We start from the raw sequence: 19,291 nt of genomic DNA on the forward strand, positions 1-19,291 counted from the left end.
GGTTGGGGCTGGGGGTTCGTCCTTGCTGCGTGGAGGCGAGGGGGCGAGCGGTGGCAGGACGCTGCCCTCCCACATCCGCTCCCCGCAGGCATCACCGCCCTGCAGCCAAAAACGGGGCAGGGAGGGGGGGATAGGGATGCGACGCACCAGCACGGCACGGGCACCTGGAACCAGACGTTGCTGCTTCGTAAACCTACTGCTTCCCGTACTGCCCCTGCGGGCAGAGCCTTGTCAGAGGCTGGGGCAGGGTCTCGCCCGGCCGCGGGGTCCCAGGAGACCAGGGAGCAAGAGGGAAACAGCTACACCACCGCCCGCCAAGCCCTGGGGAGCGGAAAGCAGCCGCCTTGCTTCCCCCGTCCCGCAGACGCCGCGATTCGCCGCCGAACACGCCACGCTGAGATGCGGCCAGTGTCGTAAGCGCTAAAATTATCATCATCTCACTGAAACAATTTGCCCCTTCCTGCTGCGACCCCCTTTCCCGGGAGAAGCTCAGCGGAAGGGGCAGGCAGAGGCGCTCTTTTCGTTTTTCCCACGGCGGCGAGGGAAAGCGCTCGCCGGGAAAAGGCCCGGCAGCGGCCACCCCGGCGAGCCGGGGCAGAGGGACCCGAGCAGCCGCGCGGCCGTCGCCGCTCCGCCACGTCCTTCCTGCAGCGCTGCCGCCGGCACCGCACCCCAGCATCGCTCCTGCTTCACTCGCACCCGATCTAGAGGGATAATGATAATTGCAGTGAAGCGATATTAAGGCTACAGCTCTTTCCTTTCCCGAGGCCAGGGCAGGCAGTGAAGTCAGGCTTGGGACTCCAGACGTCAGGGAATGTCTGGGAGGCTGGGAAGAGCCTTTGCTCATAGGCACGTAAAATATACCCTGAACTTGCGTTCCCAAACCTGGGAAAATGTTTGCGCAGAAGGATGTAACATTTCACCACGGAGCAGCCTCCAAAAGGATTAGGGAGGTAAACAAAAAAGCCTAATGGGGTAAAAAGGGTCTGCGCAGTGATCTTAAATTGCCTTTTAATCATACAGCTCGCCATCCATTTCGAATTAATTTCTTTTTCAAGATGTTTTGCAAAGATTTTAGTTATTTAACTGTAAAAATAAAATGCGCACAGGAAAAGAAGATGGGCATAGTGCTGTGAGAAATTTCAGGTAAAACACTGACAGTGAGGGGAAAAAGCATCGAACGGTGCCTAATTTCAAGCAAGGGGGAAAATTATTTGGATAATCACAATCCCATTTCTACAACAAAGCTTTAGAGCATTTTTGCTTTGCGCCTGCAGTAAGGCTATTCACATGCATAAATACACATTTCTGCACTCAAAGGGACGTGCTCAAGAACGGTGAGAACCGTTTTTGGCGGACCCTGGATCAGGCCCCAGATGAACCACAGGGCTCGGTGTGTCCTGTTTGCTTGGTAAGTGAATAAGTGTTTGGCTTAAGAGCGTTGCCAAGGAAAGCGAGCAGATTGCTTTCACTGGCGAGCGGGTTGGAGAAACCTGAACCGTTCAGACAGTGCTGCCTTCGCCTTCGAAGAGTCGACTCGACTCCTGACTTTCGCCAGCCCTGCTGGAAACCGGGATCGGCAGCTTTGTGGTAACTTTGTGGTACTCGCAGCAGCCCGACTGAAGCCCGCTGCAAAGGACTCGGCTGGCTGCATTTTAAACTCGGAGAGAAAAGCAAAGGCAAAACTTGTGTGGAGACCGCAGTGACTGAGCTTAGCTCAGCTCCTTGCACACCAGGAAACACACACACACACACACACACACACACCATTATCAGCAAACACAAGGGTTCAGTGCCTAAATTTCAGGCAACAGTTAGTGCCTGAAGTGAGACTAAGGCCCAGGTCACTGTTTGCTTGGGGAGATGGTAACAGTAACAGGAATCTCACTGCAGTCAGTTCCTCAGCAAATCCTTCTGCAGAAGTCAGCTGAGCTGTTTGTACCAACAAATCCAGCTGTGCCACACACACACACACACACCCTGCCATCGCTGGTGGCCCTATATTATGGCCAAAACTAAAGGCAGGATTAGGACTAAGGTTAGGGTTTGGGAGGGGACACGCTCCACAGCCAGCATTATTGCTGGATCCTGCAAGGGTTGCTCCTCCCGATGCTCTGTCCGGATGTCTGCGCCTGGATTTTAGCAAGCAGGGCACGACCTATGACTAAGACTAGTATTAAGATTAGTCCATCAGCGCTCATGTTTCTTATTGCATTGCAATAGGCTCACTGAAATAGTCCAGGCTGACTCACATTCAAACCCTTCACCCCAAGGGCACTTGGCTGAAGGAGAGCCATTAACTAGGGCTAAGACTAGAGCAGCGTTCATAGAAAAGAAGTTTCCTGAATCTAAGCTACTTGCTGAATTCTGCCAGAGCAAATAAATTAAGCCAAGGGATGATATCAGGGGATTAAAATAGCCTATGCCTAGTATTTGAGCCCCAGTGGATGTTCATCCTAGGCTGGGTTGGTTTGGGGGGAAGGTGCCTATGCAGAGATTTTAATGCCTTAACGTCTCATGCAATACTCAGGGTCCTATCTGTCATCCGGACTGCCACTGCAGTAAGGATCAGTGCAAGACAGTAGGAGAAGACATTTTGCAGGGCTGTTTCTACCTAAATTCTGCCAGATCCATTAACACAAACTGAGGGCTGGCCTCATCAGATCAGTCACCCAGGTTTAGTTTTCGGAGCACAGTAAATACTCGCCTCTAGGTTTGCCTAGAGCCAGGCATCAGGGGATTTCTGTAGCCAGCTGATTCTCCCAGTGTTGTTCCAAGGATCACCCAGTAGGATCAGGGCTGCAGCCCGGACATGATACATGCATTTGAAACCAGTGAGGGCTTTTTCTTTGATTTCTCTAGGACAAGATGAATTTCCTGTTTCAGTGACAGGCAGTAGGTCCTACACTCAGACCACCTCTGTCCTAGCCCTGTGGTGCTGGCCAGTTTGCACTTCATAAGCGTGCAAGTCCCTTCCCCTCTATGCAGAGGATTCAGAGCATTTTAACACAGAGTTCAGAAGAAACCCATTCCTGGATCTATTCAGAATACACTTCTAAAATACTTCAGTCATTTAATGAGCAGTGAAATCATATGCTGAAGTAACTGCACAGGCAGGCTTACCCACAATATTAGCTTTTACAAAGCCCCTGTTTCATTCTGAGACAAAGTGCTAGCAGGGGACAGGTTTGTCTTTGCCTTTTAGGACAGCACTAGATGAGGTTGTATGCAAAGGTTCAACAGTTCTCCGCTCCTTCAGCAAGGGATGGCTGCCAAGTCTCAGGGTTTCCAGGAGAACTTCCTCAGGGCTTGGAGAGCAGAAGACAAACCAGATCCCAGCTCCAGCCATGTCACAGGCTGGCGTCACTGCACACACCCAGCCCAACCTACATCCGGATGGCTCCGTCTCACGTTGTGCCTTGGCTACATTACAAAATACCTGGAGAAGGCAGCACCATGCTCTAGTGCCAAGCAACACACAGCAGTCCAGCATAAAAGGCAGCACGGATGGATCCCAGGCCGAGGTCTAGGCAAGGCATCGCTGCACACATGCTGCCTTAGATTCAGGCCGTTTCCATCCCAGATGTATATACTAGCACTTAATTGGTTGCAAAGTCAATCTATTTTTATCTCCACTCATTTTGCTACAAAGACTCACAGGGAGATGTGCAAGGGCCAGAATCCAAGTCACCACCCCAGTAAAAATCCAGAGTAATATCACTAATTTTAGTGTAATTATGGATTATCCTCTAAACCTAACCCAGGCAATGCCCTTGCACAAGACACAGTTACTACTACATTTACTTGACAGAGGCAGCAGACCAGTGAAGCAACTAACAGGTTACAAAATTAATCCCCTGGACTATAGGAGATTTTATATTTGAAGAAGATTTATAGGAGACTATATATTACTAGGCTGTAAGATCTGCCATACAGATAAAGGATATAAAAGGTTGTTGTGTTTCTCTTCCTCTTTCTCCAGGACTAGACTGCTAGAAAGAGCCTTGATATTTACAATAAAAAAGCCCAAGACAAAACAAGAAAAAGAAAACAGAAAACACTGTAAGAGTGAATCATTTTCCGTCTCTCTCAAGACCTTTCTTATCTATGCAAATCAACAGGATTAGCAATAGTAATGGTAATTTATTGTTTGCATTAAGCCACATCTACATAGTGCCCCTTAAGACAGGGGGGTGCGTGCGTGCACATGTCTGGAGACATTCACCTTGGATCCAAAACAGCTTACGCTTGGCAAGGTATTCAGACTAGCCCTCCACGGCAGCAGGCCTCCTCCTGACCACGAGAGCCTCTTTGCTCTCTGAAGGTTTCCAAGGGCCACAGGATTTTGGGGAGGTATTGAGCGTGCACTATTCCAGTGCAACCAGTGGAGTGATACATGCTCAGCTCCTTGGAGGATCAGGCCAGAAACTGCTCTGGAGCAGGACAGGAGTAAGCGGGGAACAAGAGCATGCTGTTACTTACCTGGGGCTGAGAGGCCAGATTCATCTTGTAAGGATGCGTCTTTCCCTCCTCAGTCACAAGCGGTGACCAGACTTTTGACTCCGTTCTGCAATACATGAATTTTTAGTAGTTTAATGGTCTACTTTTGTCACAGGGCATTGTTATCATTACCAAAGGACTTAAAGTTCGTCAGTTAAAAAAATATTCCCCCAGCCTTTTGTGTCTGTATTCAGGGGAAATCTAGCCTCATTTTAGGCATGTAACTTAGATGTCTCAGTTACAGTGTAGGAGGTCATTGGAGAAAAGTAGGATCTTAGTAGTGATCTTCCTGGATTGCCCTTTGGGACTCCGTTGGCTGCATCACAAGCATGGGCTCCAGCTCAGGGCATCCAACAACAGTAGCTGGAAATACCCCTCTAGATGTAAATCCCTTAACTTAAGCAGGACATCTCAGATTTCAGCTTCTCTGGGTATCAGGAAAGTGGAACAACTCTTCTCTGTACTGAACATACAGAGAACATGTCCTTCCTGAAGTTGGGCTGCCTCGTACAAGCCGGAAATATTTTTTGCTTTTGGCCTCTAGAATTCTCTTCTTATTTATGCAGTGGTGTCTGTGCTGAACAAACAGAGGCTTTGGGGAGTTATGAAGGGGCGAGTCCGAGCCTGTAACGAGTCTAAGAACAGAGACAACATATAACATGTCCAAGTAGAAAGTCTGCCTAACTGTTGCCAGTCTGTGGTCTGACCCAATTACTCACAACAGCTTGAAACACAAGTCAAGATCTGTGACCAAAACCAATTGTTTTTCCATCATCACTCTGGACTTTTGCTACGACCCCAAAGTGGGACAAACAAACGGTGAGAAAGAAGCGGAGTGCTTAGATCTGCTCGAGATACTATGTTTCTCCTAACTAGAATAGCTAGCGGTTAGGCAGGACTCCTTTTGGACAGCTGGTGCTACTTTCCACAAACTTCTCAATCTCAGGGAATAAGTGACAGCAGTGTTGCTGACTGAAAACCATTGCTCATTGCTACATATTGCATAATGTGGCAACTAGACAGCTGATAAACTCCTAGGATGGGTTTTGAAAACCATGTCCTGTTTTGGCAGGAAATTTTTGTAGAATTTGCAACTGCAGATAGATGGACTTCTTAAATATCTGAGGGTCCGGGGCCAGCTGTGGTTTAAGGACTTGGTTAGCAGAACAAGCATGCTTCCACTGGGAGTTAACTGGATGACTCACAAGAGACTTCAAACAAAAAAAGGCATATAAAACTGACAACGATGGAGAAACGGGCACTAGTGCTAGCCATGCTAATTCCAATCTGGTCCACATCATTTCTCTGAAAGCCCTCCAATGCCTTAAAAAAAAAAATTATCTGTGATGCACACATATGTTTTAGACATTTACTGTATAAATAGTTTTTTAGATACATCTAGATGGTAACTCAGTGGGAGGAGATGGGAGGCACAATTTTTATAGGGCATTTATTTACCTGCTATTGCACCTATTGCGCTCTGGACTTTACACAGCAAAACCTCCGAAGGAAGTCTGGTGTGCTGTGCCTCCTCTCACGGAGGAGCAGGAAGATGCAGGCGACACCAGACACGCTCCTTCGCAAGCCGTGATTCGGCTAGAGCGAGCCTCCGGCTCCCGGCCGTCGCTCCCTGCGAGCCCAGCCGCAGTGCTAACGCCCGCAGCCCGCCTTAGCCGAACCTGGGCGCCCGATGAGCTGGGGCACCTCACCACATCCCAACCACACGTGACCAAATATTCATCTCACTGGTAGAAAACAAAAACCAAAAAACCAAACCAGAGTCACAGCAAAGCATGGGGAATTCAGACAACCTGCCAGCCTGGTCGTAAGCGAGTGGGCACTGCCTGGAGAGGAAAGCGCAGCTCTAGAAAGCACCAATCACTTCAAACGATTCAGCTTATTTCTTGCATGCAGCCCCCTGGTGCCAATTCTAGGTTTTTTGGGTTTTTTTTGTTTTTTTTTTGGGGGGGTAGCATTTCCTTTTGAGTTTTCTTTTTCACCTTTATTCAGCCTACAAATTTAAGCCCAGGGCAAGGCAACATGCATGGACCAAAAACCTTCCTGCTGAGACCTGGGCCACTCGCTCTCATTCCTCCGGCCCTCGCCCACCGCGTGCGAGGCAGCACAGCCCACTGGTCTCCAGATTAGGGGAGGCAGCTCTGGCCAACTACTGCAGCCAAGGGGGCTTCGACCAGATTTTTATCTCCTTTTAATAGGAATGCAAAAAATACAAGTTTGTTTCCAAGTCTGTTGCCATTCTGATTTGTCACCAGATATAAATGGAAGCAGCAAGGTCACCTCAGGCTTTATTTTCTATCCAAGTTAAACGTTATCCAAACAGAAAGGTTAAACAGTCCACACAGTTATCCCACTAAGGCTCCTCTCTGTGTCCACCGCAGCTGCAGCAGAGCCCGCCGGTCGCCTTCGCCATGGGCCGTTTAAGGCCCCAAACGTGGTGCAAAGAGGAGACAGCTTTGCTCCCACGGACCGGTCAGCCAAGTGCTCTCTCCCCACCGCTGCCACACACCGGGGAGCACCAAGAGGGAAAGACCTTCCCGGGCGCTCCTCATGCCGTCCACCCTCAGCAGGGCGGCCAGGCTGGCTTTCCCGCGGGAGATGGGCTGAGCTCCCCACTGCCTGCCAGGGGATCCCCCAAACGTCCCCTTAGCATCTCACAGACTCCTGCTTAAACTGCTGAGATCTTATCTTTAAGAGGGTGGTTTCTATTGCATAGTCTTTCAGATGAGACTCCATCAGGGAGCAACATTCAACCAGGTGGTGCAGACACAGATGACAAAGCCACCACGGGCAGAGCAGCCAGGGAACAAGTGCCAGGCTAGTGAATGGATAAAACAAGCTTCATCACGTCTGCAGTTTTCATTTGCGTGCCACAGGAGAGAGAGAGAAACCATGACAGGGCCAGGGAAGGAGCCTGCATTTGTCTCTTCATCCAGGTAGAAACCAGGACCTCAGATAAGAAGGAATTTTCTCTGATACTAAAATACATGCATAGAAGCAGCTAGCTTGAATGGTGAGGCACTAGTAGGAAAGAGAGGAGGGAAACTGCATGCAAGTCAACACAGGAATCTGGAGAGGTATTTATAAAACAACATTTTTCAAGAAGCCTGGCTTGAACGTGGCATAATATAAACACTGCAAGTGCCTAGATTTTGTTACCTACATTCTGCATGCAGAGCTGGGCCATAGCTTCAAGGGAAAATTTAGGGCTGGAAAAGGTGGTTCTAATTCTGTGAGCCAGGAATTGCATAAATAAGTGCCGAGAGAAGGAGAGAGGTGCATTTACATTCCCATTTCAAACACTGGACTGGACATGACCATGAGATACCAAAGAAGTAACCAGAACTTGTACATCCAGAAAAGTTCCTTGTGCAACACAAGGTTTGATATCCATCAAATCCATTTTTACACCAATAGCTGAAAAAATGAGGGAAGACCAAAAGAACTCAAGTTTCTTTCTTTATGTGCAGGCTTCTGCTCCTTCCACTTCAGGGCTCTCTTCATACAGCCACCAGAGGCGAAAGGCCTGGATGCAACCCCAACTTGCAAAGCGAGCAATGGAAGTGCAGCACAAGCGATTTCATTACGAAGCCACGAAGTTTTAACACACCTGACAGCTCAGACTTGCACTGCTCTTCCACTAGTCAGCTCTAGAGTAAACTACTTCTGCTCCCAGAGAGAAGCTGTGAAAATATGGCAAGCCGCAGGCTTTATTCGCAAAATAACTTGGATCGCAGCAGTCATTAGTGAAAGCTCCCGGCATGCACCCGGGAGGGCTGGGGAGCACCACGCCAGTCCCGGAGAGCTCGTGGGCAGCCGCTGCGGGTCATGCCCATATATAGATGCACGCAGAGCATCAGGCTTTTCCCAAGGCCAAAAGAATTATTAGCAAGATGACAGAGCTGGAAAATTCTCGCTGGCAGGGAAGCAAAAAACAAACCGAGTGAGTCAACGGACTCCACGGATTTCCTAGAACACAGCTTCAAGCCCTTGACTTTGCACAGCTTGTCCGCACAGCTGAAAACCGGTAGCGCACGGTGCGCGGACGGGGCAGGGAGCCTCCCGCGCGGCCCACCCTGCCGAACGAGACACCGAGGGCATTTCTCCCGCCCTCCCCCTCTCTTCTTCACATCTTCCCGAAGCTTTCTCACAACCGCTTAACATATGCTGTTAGCAGGTCTGATTTCCCTGATTCGGGCAGTTTTTGAAGAGCAAATGCACAGCTTCGCTCATTGGCATCACTTGCAGCAGACTAACGAGACGGTTTTGCAAACAAAAATGGTATAGTCATATACACCCGCTTGGCGACTACAGACTTAAGGAAAAAAGCCATTTGTTTTAGAGTTAACATTTACCCCCGCTGCTAACAGAATGAGGGCTTGTCCGTGCTGTTAATCTGTTTTACTCCGCAGCTCCGGCAGCCCAGAGCTGCGTGCGCCAAACCCACCGCGAGCATCGCCGGTGACACAGGAGATGCCCACGCACCTTCAGTCTAGCAGGTGAATTTTGCGGTAGGAGAGTTTGTTCCTCCTGAGCCCTCCCTTCTTGGAGCACGCTCTTGTCAAATCGAGGTTCCTTCCCGAAACATGCTATGTTTCCAAAGCAAGTTGACAGCTTTCTCCAGTCCGCCGGGCCTGTCTTGCTGTTTACCCCCCATTACAAGAAAATCAGAGGTCCCCTTGGACCGGATGCAGCCTGGGGGAAGATTTTGCTTGAGCCCAGCGTTTCAGCGTTAAGACGGACGCACCCTAATTAAAAAGGGAAAAGAGCTCTTCTCAAAGGCTCAACACCCAAAGCTTCATCTCTCCAGTGAATACGACAGGCTCAAACCTCTGCCTGGGAAATTTCTCAGTTTGGCGATATAAACTCTGTTTCATTATCGCCGTGTGGTTTTGAGTCTGCTGGAGCAGGCAGCCTGCCACAGCTCGGTCTTTTTAAGCACACTAAGCAAAAAAATCAAGGTGTAGAGCTCGATTATGCAGCAGTAAAGACAACAAGGGGCCCTTCCCTTCGCTTTCTTGGGAACCGCGTTCCTGAAGTACGCTCTAGCCTGAAACACAGAGCAAAACGAACGAGCAAGCGGGCTGGGAGAGGAGCGGTGCTGAGGCCAGCGGGAACGCGCTGCCCGCACCCAGGCGGCAGAGCCGCCGCTCCCCAGGCAGCACACAGACCCTTGCTTCTGTCCACACGCCAAGCGGCCAAGCACCTGGCAACGCCGCTTAGGAAAGCGTATTCAGAGGAGACAGCTCAGCGCCGGGTTCAGCGCCGAGGAACCAGCAGATTTCTACCAGGGATAAATTTGCCCCTTTGGGTGAAAAGCAGACCGGGCGTGTTTTCTTCTGCTAGTAACTTGATCCATTTTTAACAGTGACATGTGTTAGACTGGATTTCCTGCCTACAATCTGATCTGAAATATTTTTGGACTGTTACCATCATTAAGGAAAATGCCGAAACAGGAAACATGGGAATGCTGTTGATATTCACAATCAAGTACACAGTGCAAACAGCATTTCCTTTACCAGAAGTGTTAAAGTCCTTTCAATTCTCTACATTTATACTTTGCTTAAATAATCGTACGTACAGCCAAAGATAAGGAACACTTAACTACTCACTAACATTAAAAGAGAGGAGAGTTGCGTGATGCTGAACACATACATATAAAGTTTGTTTAGGTCTGGGAAAGAGCAAAAGAGCCAAAAGTGATTATTTCCCTAAAGCACTTTCCCAGCCTCCAGCCATTTGCAGCTTAAGGGCCTTCTACAGCAGAGATCCTGCCTTGGTGTTTAATATCCTTTATAGATTTTTCCTTCCATGAATTCTTCCAGTCTGCTTTTGAATCCATGCACACTTTTAGCATTCACAGCATGGTCACAAATAAAGTCCCCACTGTCACTGCTGTGAGGGGAACTGAAATCCCTGATGTGGACTCAGACCCACGGCTGTAAAATCCCTCCAGGCTTGACCCTGTTGCCACCCCAAATGCAGGTCTGAGAACATTCTGTAGGCTATCAGAAGAGATGTGGAGCTCTATGAACAATCATTTAAAATTAATCCAATAGGAAATTAAAATCACGAAGAATCTTTGCTCTCATAAGGTGTCTCTGTGATAGTAAGTAGAAAAGAAGAACTGAAAGGCTTCCCTAGACTTCTCTAGAAAACTTGGCGCAGCCAGCACACCCACAGCCGGGCTGCGCCCAGCGCCCCAGCACTGGCAGACCAGGAACCCTTGCCAGGAAGGCGGCTGTGCGCAGCTGATCCCCCGATGAGCTAATTCTGCAGAGCGGGGAGGCTGGGCCCCAGAGCTGGTGGCGTTGATGCACGAGTGACATGCCTTCCCCTTCGGACTCAGTCTATTACCTGCAGAGCCACCCAGAGAAAGGAAAAAAATCCCACTTCTGGCCTGACTGTATCTGTCGACCTGCTGACCGGTTATACTGTCAAGCCTTACTGACAGAGTTTGCCCACCAAGGTGCAGGAAGCCCAGGCCATGCTGTAGAGCCAGGTGACATTAGTCTTCCCAAATGCCTTCCATCTCCTCCACCTCAGTAGAGATCCTCTTCCCTTCTGTGGGGAAGGAGAGCTTGCCACCCACTCAGTCTGCCTTACCTCCCGATTTCCAGCATCCCAAGCTGGAATGATGGAAAGATGACGCACAAGTTCCAACAGATACAAAATGCCTGCTCCATCACCCCTCAATGCCTCCTCCTGACATCTTGACCCTTCGTCTGCAGTGTCAGGAAGGGATCCAGCCTCAGCAACAAAGACTAAATGCACTTCTGACCACTGACGCCAGCTGCATTTGGGACAACACAGTAACCAAGGCCCAGATGGAGATAGCTGAGAGGATAAAATACACTCAACAGAGAACAACCGAGAGAGATGACATGATGCAACACCCTGACTGTCTTTATGTCTGAAAGCAGAGCCCTGTGCTATCATGTTCTCAATGCAAACATCTCCAGCAACTATCAAATCTAAATAAGCAGGCAATTCTTCCCCAAGCAGAATTTTACCTCCGAAAAGAAAGACCAAAAAACTGCACAAAGTCTCCTAGAATTATTTACAATGGACTTAACACAGAGTGATAGATAATAATGCCAAACCCTAAGATGCATGAGTAGTTAGATCACTGCTTTTCATATCCTTGCTGCTCTCCTCAGCCGTGTTGTCAGTGGCTCTCACTGATCAGTACAACAGCAGCAGTGTCCGTTACGTATGTCCTGCTGCCTCATTTATACAGAGCCTTGAAAAAGAGTTGGACTGTTTTAACTCAAAGCTACTGCCCGGTTTTACATGACTGCACATCCAGCTAGCGTTATCCTGGGCAGCTTCCTACTCACTGATAATTAAATGCACATGGGGTAGCTGTAAAGTTAACAACTTTGTAATTAACTTTAGCAAACACATTTTACAGACTCAATGATCTGTAAGACCGAGCTTGCCCAGAGGCTGAAACAGTCCTTCCTCCCCTCCTCTTGCCCAGCCAGAATCACATGGCAGTGGGCTGCTAACTCAGGAAGCCAGAAATTTCAGAGAGGGGAATGAGCCTGCCTTTGCAAGAAGATTACAAGCTGCCAAATTAGAAGTCACTTTGAGAAAGCTGGGGCTGTCATGCTGCTGCAGTGCTTACCACCCACTCGTACAGCCTTCACTGTGCCCTTTTCTTCCCTTTACTTCCCTTTTCTTCCCCTTTTCTTCCCTGACGAAATCTCAGGGTTTTTTGGCCAAGACCCTCGACTTCTTGCTTGACTGAGAAACGCCTGCTGAACTACTGGCGTTATCCAAGCTATGATAAAGGATTTCAGCTTATCACAGAACAGCCTGAGCACCAGAAGTACATCTTATTTAAGGCATGTTGTTGCACCCCTTCCCGAAGCACTGCCCTGCCATGACACTGATATACAGTCACTCTGTGGGGAAAGGTGGTCGTCCGAAAAGCTCACGGTGGAACGAGAAATGCCAAGTTGCTATCTAGCAGGCAACCTCCAGAAGTGCTGGGTACCCATAGCTGCAAATCAAACCAAAAAGCGCAAGTCCCCAGCACCCCTGAAAAATCAGGCTCCAGTACTTTTAAGAAGCAATGGGTCAATGAGAAGGAGACCCTTGCCTTTCCAGGTGCTGTTGCTTATTTGTGTAGATACAGTCCAAGATTGAGACAGGGGTGGGAAAGGGAATGAAGCTGTCCATTGCCCCTCAGGTCAAGATGGTAGAAAGGCTGAAGTCATCCCTCACCCCACACTGGTGATCAGGATAGTGGCCAAGACAGCTTGGAATTCATGCATGGCAAAAACTAGTCAGTTAATGGTTTGGACAACACGCAGCCACACATCTCAATTGCTAAATTACTGCAATAGGAAGAAGTGTTGTCTCTGGTCATACCTCCTCTGCTATTAATGAAATTTTCATGAGACCTGCCTTGAATTCCCTGCTGTCAGGAGCCACAGAACAGGCTAACAGACTGTGTCACAAATTATCAGCCAATTTCTCACTAGGAAAGTTGTTTTCATAAGGCCAAAGTGCAGTAAATGCAAGCAGTATTAAAGGCTGAACTGATTGCAATCCAAAGCCTGGCCAGACACAGAACCAAGAGGTCAAATTAAACAACCCAAATGGGAAGGTCTGCTATCAAACTAAAACATAGCTACCACCCACTCGGCATCCCTGCCTCTCCCCACCGTAGCCTTGCTGAGGGACATACCTGCTGACCGTCAGAGTCAGCTCCTCTGTGCAGCCCTTGATTTTGTTCTGCGCCTCCAGGTGCGTCATGTTGTCTGTGTTCACTCCATCGATGGCTATGATCTGGTCTCCTATGCACAAATTGGCTACTGCAGCTTTGCTGCCGGGAGTCACCTAAGAGAGAAGGAAAAAAAGAGTGACTGGACTTTTCAGGGAGCAGCTTTCCTACCAACACTGTAGAAGCAGCTGGAGCCCTGAGGGCTTCTCTTGCTGGTATCTGGATACAAGGAGGTGAAAATCGATGAAAACAAATTTTCAGCAGAAACGTATCTGGCCTATACGAGGTTGGATCTGGGCCTTAGATCTTCCTGAGTAATAAAATTAGGGGCAGGATTATATTTTGGCACCCCTAGAGAGAAGTCTGGGAAGGGATATTGGGGGCGGGAGTAAAATGACAAAAATTGACCTTTCATTCAAGTAGACTGGCTTTGTACTAACAAAGAACAAGCTAGTACACTTCCCTAAGAAAGAGGGAGCATACAGACAGCAACTCTGCTCTTCGCTGGATGGAGAAGCGCTTTCCAAAACAGAAAATACTCAGGACAGCTGGAAGGTCTGATACTTTAAGAACAGAGATGCCAGAAGAAGTGAGAATCAGAATCACTCCAATATGGCCAATACCAATCACAAGCAGCGTCTTCTGCATCACAGTCTCATTTGCTGTGCTCTCAGAAGGAAAGTTTGAGCTCAAAGTTTTGGTTTGCTGCATTAGTTTCAATAATCTGGTTTTAGTTCTGTTTTCAATGAGATCAAATCCCAAAGCAGTGTTTGATCTACCAAGCAGATGAGAAGGCAGAAAGTGACAGCATCATCCCCCGCACCCCAGCCTGAGCACAGCTCGCCTTGATACATTTTGCCATCTTACATCTCCTATGTACGATACTTTGCTTCGCATATTTGCTGCTGCACTGCTAAAGAGCTGCTGTGCTCTGCTTGAGAAATAACTGATGGGAAAGGTCTTGGGGTAATCTCACTGGGATCCCAGATCAAGACACTGTGCAGGAATGCCACTGGTATAACACCCCTAGTGAAAAAGGAAGGTTCCAGCTAAAACTTGACATTTTCAAGCTAATTAACAAACAGCTCAATCATTTTTCACTTCTACTTCCACAAAAGACATGTCCTTTTAACAGCCAAGACTTCTTTGAGTCAAAATTAATACCTGGGCTACAGGTGAAGCATGTAACATTTGTTTGTGGCTTTGGATACTCTGTGTAAGGTTTTGGGCAGCTTTAATGACTCTGAGGGAGAAGCATCATGATTGCAGTGTGCTTTAATCACTTATTTAATAGGCTGAGGAAACGGGAAGGGTGGACTGCTCCCACACACAAGTATGGATTAGGACATGCCTTGGAGCCGGGACACACCTCATAAATGAGTCCCTCACAACTGGTATTTGCTCTATGCATTCATGCTGGATTTCAGCATGCTGGAAGGACTAGAAAGCAGCTGAGCAAACCCAATCAAGCTGTCAGACATAAATAAACATTGTTCATAGGATTTAGAGAGTGCTCCTATTATGGGATTACATGGCAAATAATTTCCCCTAGGTAAATGCCCACCTCTTAGAGATGTGACACATTTGTTGCAATCACTGCTTTCCCTGGGCTCAAAATAAGTCTGTTCAGCACATCTCCTCCCAGCTGCAATGGAACATTTTCCCCAACGAGAGAGAAGATTTTTCCCCCTTCCATCTCTCTGCTAAGACAGTGCTTCATGTCCAAGAGAAGGATGGAGTATATCATAGATGTCCAGCTTGGCCAATGTGCTCAGCATTAACCCAAAGAGTCTCAAGTGGGTCAACAGAAGAGTGCCCCCATCCACCTGCTTGCCACTTCTCATCCTGCAAGCAGATTGCAGCCTGACAGAGGATGTGCTAATGAAAAGGCCGGGCAAGGCACCACATGGATACAGCAAATCTGCTTTCAGTGTGAACATCACTGCCTCCCAAGCTGCAGCATGCAGCCCGCTGGTGGCCTACAAGACCACTGAGTGTGGCCTGCTGCTGCTCCATGGGATCCATTGCCCTAAGAGTATTTTCAGTATTTCATTTCAAAACTTGTGACAGAGATAGCTACCAGGCCATGAAGAACTCCAAGGGGCTGAGAGTGGCCCACAGTGCCACAGAGTTTGGGCACTTCTGCTTTAGAAACTGAGACAGATCCCTGAGAAATCACGGCACTGGAAGGGGCTTGTGGGAGATGAGTTCTGGGTCCTCCTCTGGTCGCTGGACCTTCACCGAGCCACTACGTTTCTCAGAGCCTTTATTTTCTCAGCCACCAGGGAACAGAGAGGAGCACATTCCTTGCCTCCGAGCTCAGTGCACTGTGACTATCACTCATGCGCAATCAGATCAAGAATAACGGTGGATTAACGCCGCCGGTGGATTAACGCCGCCGCTGGAACTCTGCTGGAGGCTCAGCCACATTGGCTGCGTTTACAGGCTGGTAACGTATGCAACGTTTAGCAGGCCATTAGAAATGATCCTGTACCACAAGGAGCAGCTGAGCGCGAGTGACCCGCCAGAGACACTAAAGTACTCCTCAAGAAACCCCAGGACCCACTGGGAGGAGACTCCGATGTCTGCAGGAGACACCTCAGTGCTTTGTCAGCGCTGACGGTGTCACGTTCCCCTTCTGCATCCACTCCAGAAGGATCTGAAATTTGAGGGCTCCTCTTGCCCTTGCTCAGATAAGAGCCGTTCGCAGCAGGGGGGGGTGGTTACGGCCACACAGGTAACCTACAAACCTCTCCCCAAAGGGAAAACCACCAGGCTGCACGGGCTTGAAGGAGATAAGCAAACCTGCCAAAAGGAAACATGCTTTAAAACCCAGCTTTTCCAGTTCTTGAAATAACTTGCCCTGAAACGTAACCGTCCATAAAGAGCTTCCCTGCAAAATCCAGCTTGTACTGTCTGCCAGGACTCCTCATAGGAAACGTGTCCGCACAGGAGCATGTTGCTGCCGGGAACCCTCCTCCATCCTTTCGGGGTGATTAACAGCTATTAATGATGCCTCCCGCCCGCCGTCAGGTCTGGGCTCATCTCCCTTCTGCCAGCCCTGCTGCTGAGGTTCGCTCGCTTACCGCCAGTTAAGTCAGCAAAGCAAAGAGCATTTCTGATTTTCGAGGAGGAGCAGAGAAGATCTGGGCCCGCAGGCGCAGCTGGGAACGGGTGGCAACGGCAGGCAGCATGCCGTGGGGCAGGGGCAGTTTGCTCCGGAAACAAGCTGTGCCATACCTGGGCCTATTTGCTCCGAGGCAGGGTTGTAACACGTGCCCATTAGGTCATTTCACTGTTTAAAAGACAGTACAGAGCCCGGCGGGGCGGAACGGCTTGGGGCCGTCCTGGAAGGGCTCCCAGAGCTCGGCCTCCGGCGCGCTGCACCAGCGCACGCCGACGGGAACACCGGGGACGCTGGGTTTGGCTCACCTCCGTACCTGCCCTGGACTAAGCGCCAGCTCAGATGCATTTTCCAGCATATGGAAGAAGCAAATAATCCCCATAATTCATGAGCTTGATCCTGTACTCTTTACTCCGGCAAAGCCCAATGTAGTAGGTAACATTTTTGACCAAGTATTAATTGTAGGCTTGGACATAATTTTAAAGAGCCCTCTCAGATTCAGGAATGGTACGGACAGAAGAAAAGCCTGCATTATTTTCCTAGGCAGCAAAGCCAAGTTTTGTGTACACCTGCTTGCATGCACACATATATGTAAGTTCTACAATCATGAAAACGCCAGGAAAAAAATCCAGCTCCCCAGCCTTCCCCATACACATACTTTGGGCCACCTCACTGAAGCCACTACAATTTTGCAAAATTCAGATTTCTGTCTTGCAGGGGATTTGCCTGCTTTCGTTCCCTTGCCCAGGAGGCCAGTCAAGAAAGGAAGAACTTGGCTGCGACACAGCAAGGCTTCAGCGAGTATCTTGGGGCAAGGGTGTTGACTGTAGATGAAGAAAATGCTTTGAATTATTGGAGGGAAGGAGAGGCGTTGCTTCCCTATCTCCCAGGCCCACTTCACAGAGCTGACCCACAGGCAGCCAGCTGAATGATGGCATTTTGCATCTGACGCGATTAACTTCATGCAAACTACTTAACAAGCCTGGCGGTGCCCTGGCGCGAGTTCCTGCCGGTCTGCTCCCCGCTATCCATCAGCCGTGCAGCCTCTCGGAGACCCCGCAGCCCCCAGGGACCCAGACACGCAAAGTGCCAAGCGATGAAGGGGTAAGAAACAAGGAAATTAAGCACGACGGCGAGGGAAGAGGCCTGGATAAAGAGCACCCACAGGAGGCTGAGAGAAACACCCTTCCCTCCGCGCTGCTCCTGGGGGGCGACCCACGGGGAGCCGCTGGCGGCCCCGGGGGCGAGGGCTCCCGCGGCACCGCGAGCACCTGCCCGCTCCCGCCCGGGGCGGGTTACGGCCAGCACGGAGAAAGGGAAGGCGTCAGGCGGAGCGCGGAGGCGGCTGGCCCCAGGGAGGCGGCGTAAAACCCCGGCCGGTGTTGGCCGATCTCGCAGCGATCGCGGGCTCTGGACGCTGTGTGTTACAGCACAGCCCTCAAGCAGCCCCGGGTGGGGGGAAAGGCACCGATGAGATGATGATTTTTCCCAGATGGATGTAGAGCCGGTGGTCAAGGGGTTACTCAGCCTCAGAGCTCATCTTGTAAAACAAACCACATTTAAAAATATATATGAAGGTTTCTTACCAGACCTGAGAAACTTTATTTAAAGAAAGCTGCTCATTAGCGGAGCCTTTCCCCATAGTTTACTTCATTCTCTAAATAAAAAAAGTCCAGTAATCAGCAACTGTCTAAAATACTGTATCACTGTCCAGAACAACATCAACTGTTTATGCAGTTAAGGCATCCTTAGTTTCCATGCTTATGCTGCAAAAAAAAAAAAAAAAAAATCCTTTTGCTGGAGTTTTTTTGATGCAGTATCCTTCAAACCCAAAGCATTTCACAAACCAAACACATCTTGATGAGCAAAGTGATTTGTAAGGGTGAAAGGTACCAGGAAGCCTGAGACCACCCATAATTTAGCACCTGGCAGTGAGAAGATCAGGGAACAAAGAGGACTCTTTTTCTTCCAAAAAGTCTAGTATTTACCTTTCTCATCTAAAATTCTGGGGCTTAAAGGTCTTGCACAAGATTAGAGTGGGCACATCTCATCTTGACGTTCAGCCGTTCTCTTTAGGTTCATTGAGAACAACGTGGGCCAGATGTCGCCCAAAGAACCCCTAACGGGCTCAGGAAACAGCCCAAATCTGCCCAAAGAGCTCTACTATCCTTACTGCGGGAAAACTCTGCTGATTTCCCCTGGCTACAGCTGAAGACCACTTCCTGCCCGGACGCTGACAGCGAGGGCGACCAGCCACCTCCTTTCCTCTCCACGGCAGCACCTCATGCGTTTGGGGAAGCACCAACTTGTCCAGCCAGCAGCTGCGCGAGAAGCTGCCAGGGCTCGTGCCGACTGCCCAGCCTGGCAGATGGTCATTGCAAAGGGAACCTGCGCTCTCTGCGTCCGACACAAAACGCAGCTTTGCTGCCCCGGAGCCGCAGAGGCAGGAGCTGAGCCACGACCGGGCTGTTCCTGCCCGGGGAAGAGCAAGGAGCTTTTCCGTGGGACAGAAACCCAGAGACGGGTCCCTGCTGTCCGTCTCGCTTATCCCATCGCCGAGGCTGCTAGACAGGGTGGCCCGGGGGCGGCCACCGCTCCCCGTCCCTCGGCATGGACCAGGCAGGCAGCACAGCCGCAGCCACAGTGGCTCGCGCGGCTCTCCCTGGCAAACGCCGCCGGGCCCCAGAGCCACCGCATTGCTCCTACCCAAGGGCTGGAGCAGAGGTAGGCAGGCCAGCCAAAACCGAAGCCAAACCCAAAGTCCTTCCACACCACGGGATTCAGCCCCTTGTCTGATTTTTGGACCATTAAGTCCAGTTTTCAAACTAAATCAAGTTTCTCAGCTTATAGAAGTGGTTCGGAAGGTTTTTTTTTTTTTAAAAAAAAAAAGGAGGAAATATCTGATTATCTTCCAG

The 19,291-nt window shown here is 49.5% G+C and overlaps 1 protein-coding gene across 3 annotated transcripts in view; it reads right to left on the bottom strand.

Moving 5' to 3' along the window:
- The window catches only part of PDLIM1 (PDZ and LIM domain 1), a 33,954-nt gene that overhangs the window by 11,597 nt on the left and 3,066 nt on the right, over positions 1–19,291 (bottom strand). For all 3 annotated transcript variants that reach the window (XM_062579855.1, XM_062579857.1, XM_062579858.1), the window contains 2 exons: positions 13,217–13,368; positions 4,483–4,567 (listed from right to left, as the gene is read on the bottom strand). In XM_062579855.1, the coding sequence (XP_062435839.1) occupies positions 4,483–4,567; positions 13,217–13,368 (237 nt within the window). The remainder of the gene's footprint in view (positions 1–4,482; positions 4,568–13,216; positions 13,369–19,291) is intronic.

Source organism: Rhea pennata, chromosome 7 (genome assembly GCF_028389875.1).
Source record: "Rhea pennata isolate bPtePen1 chromosome 7, bPtePen1.pri, whole genome shotgun sequence".
Classification (NCBI taxonomy): Eukaryota; Metazoa; Chordata; class Aves; order Rheiformes; family Rheidae; genus Rhea; species Rhea pennata.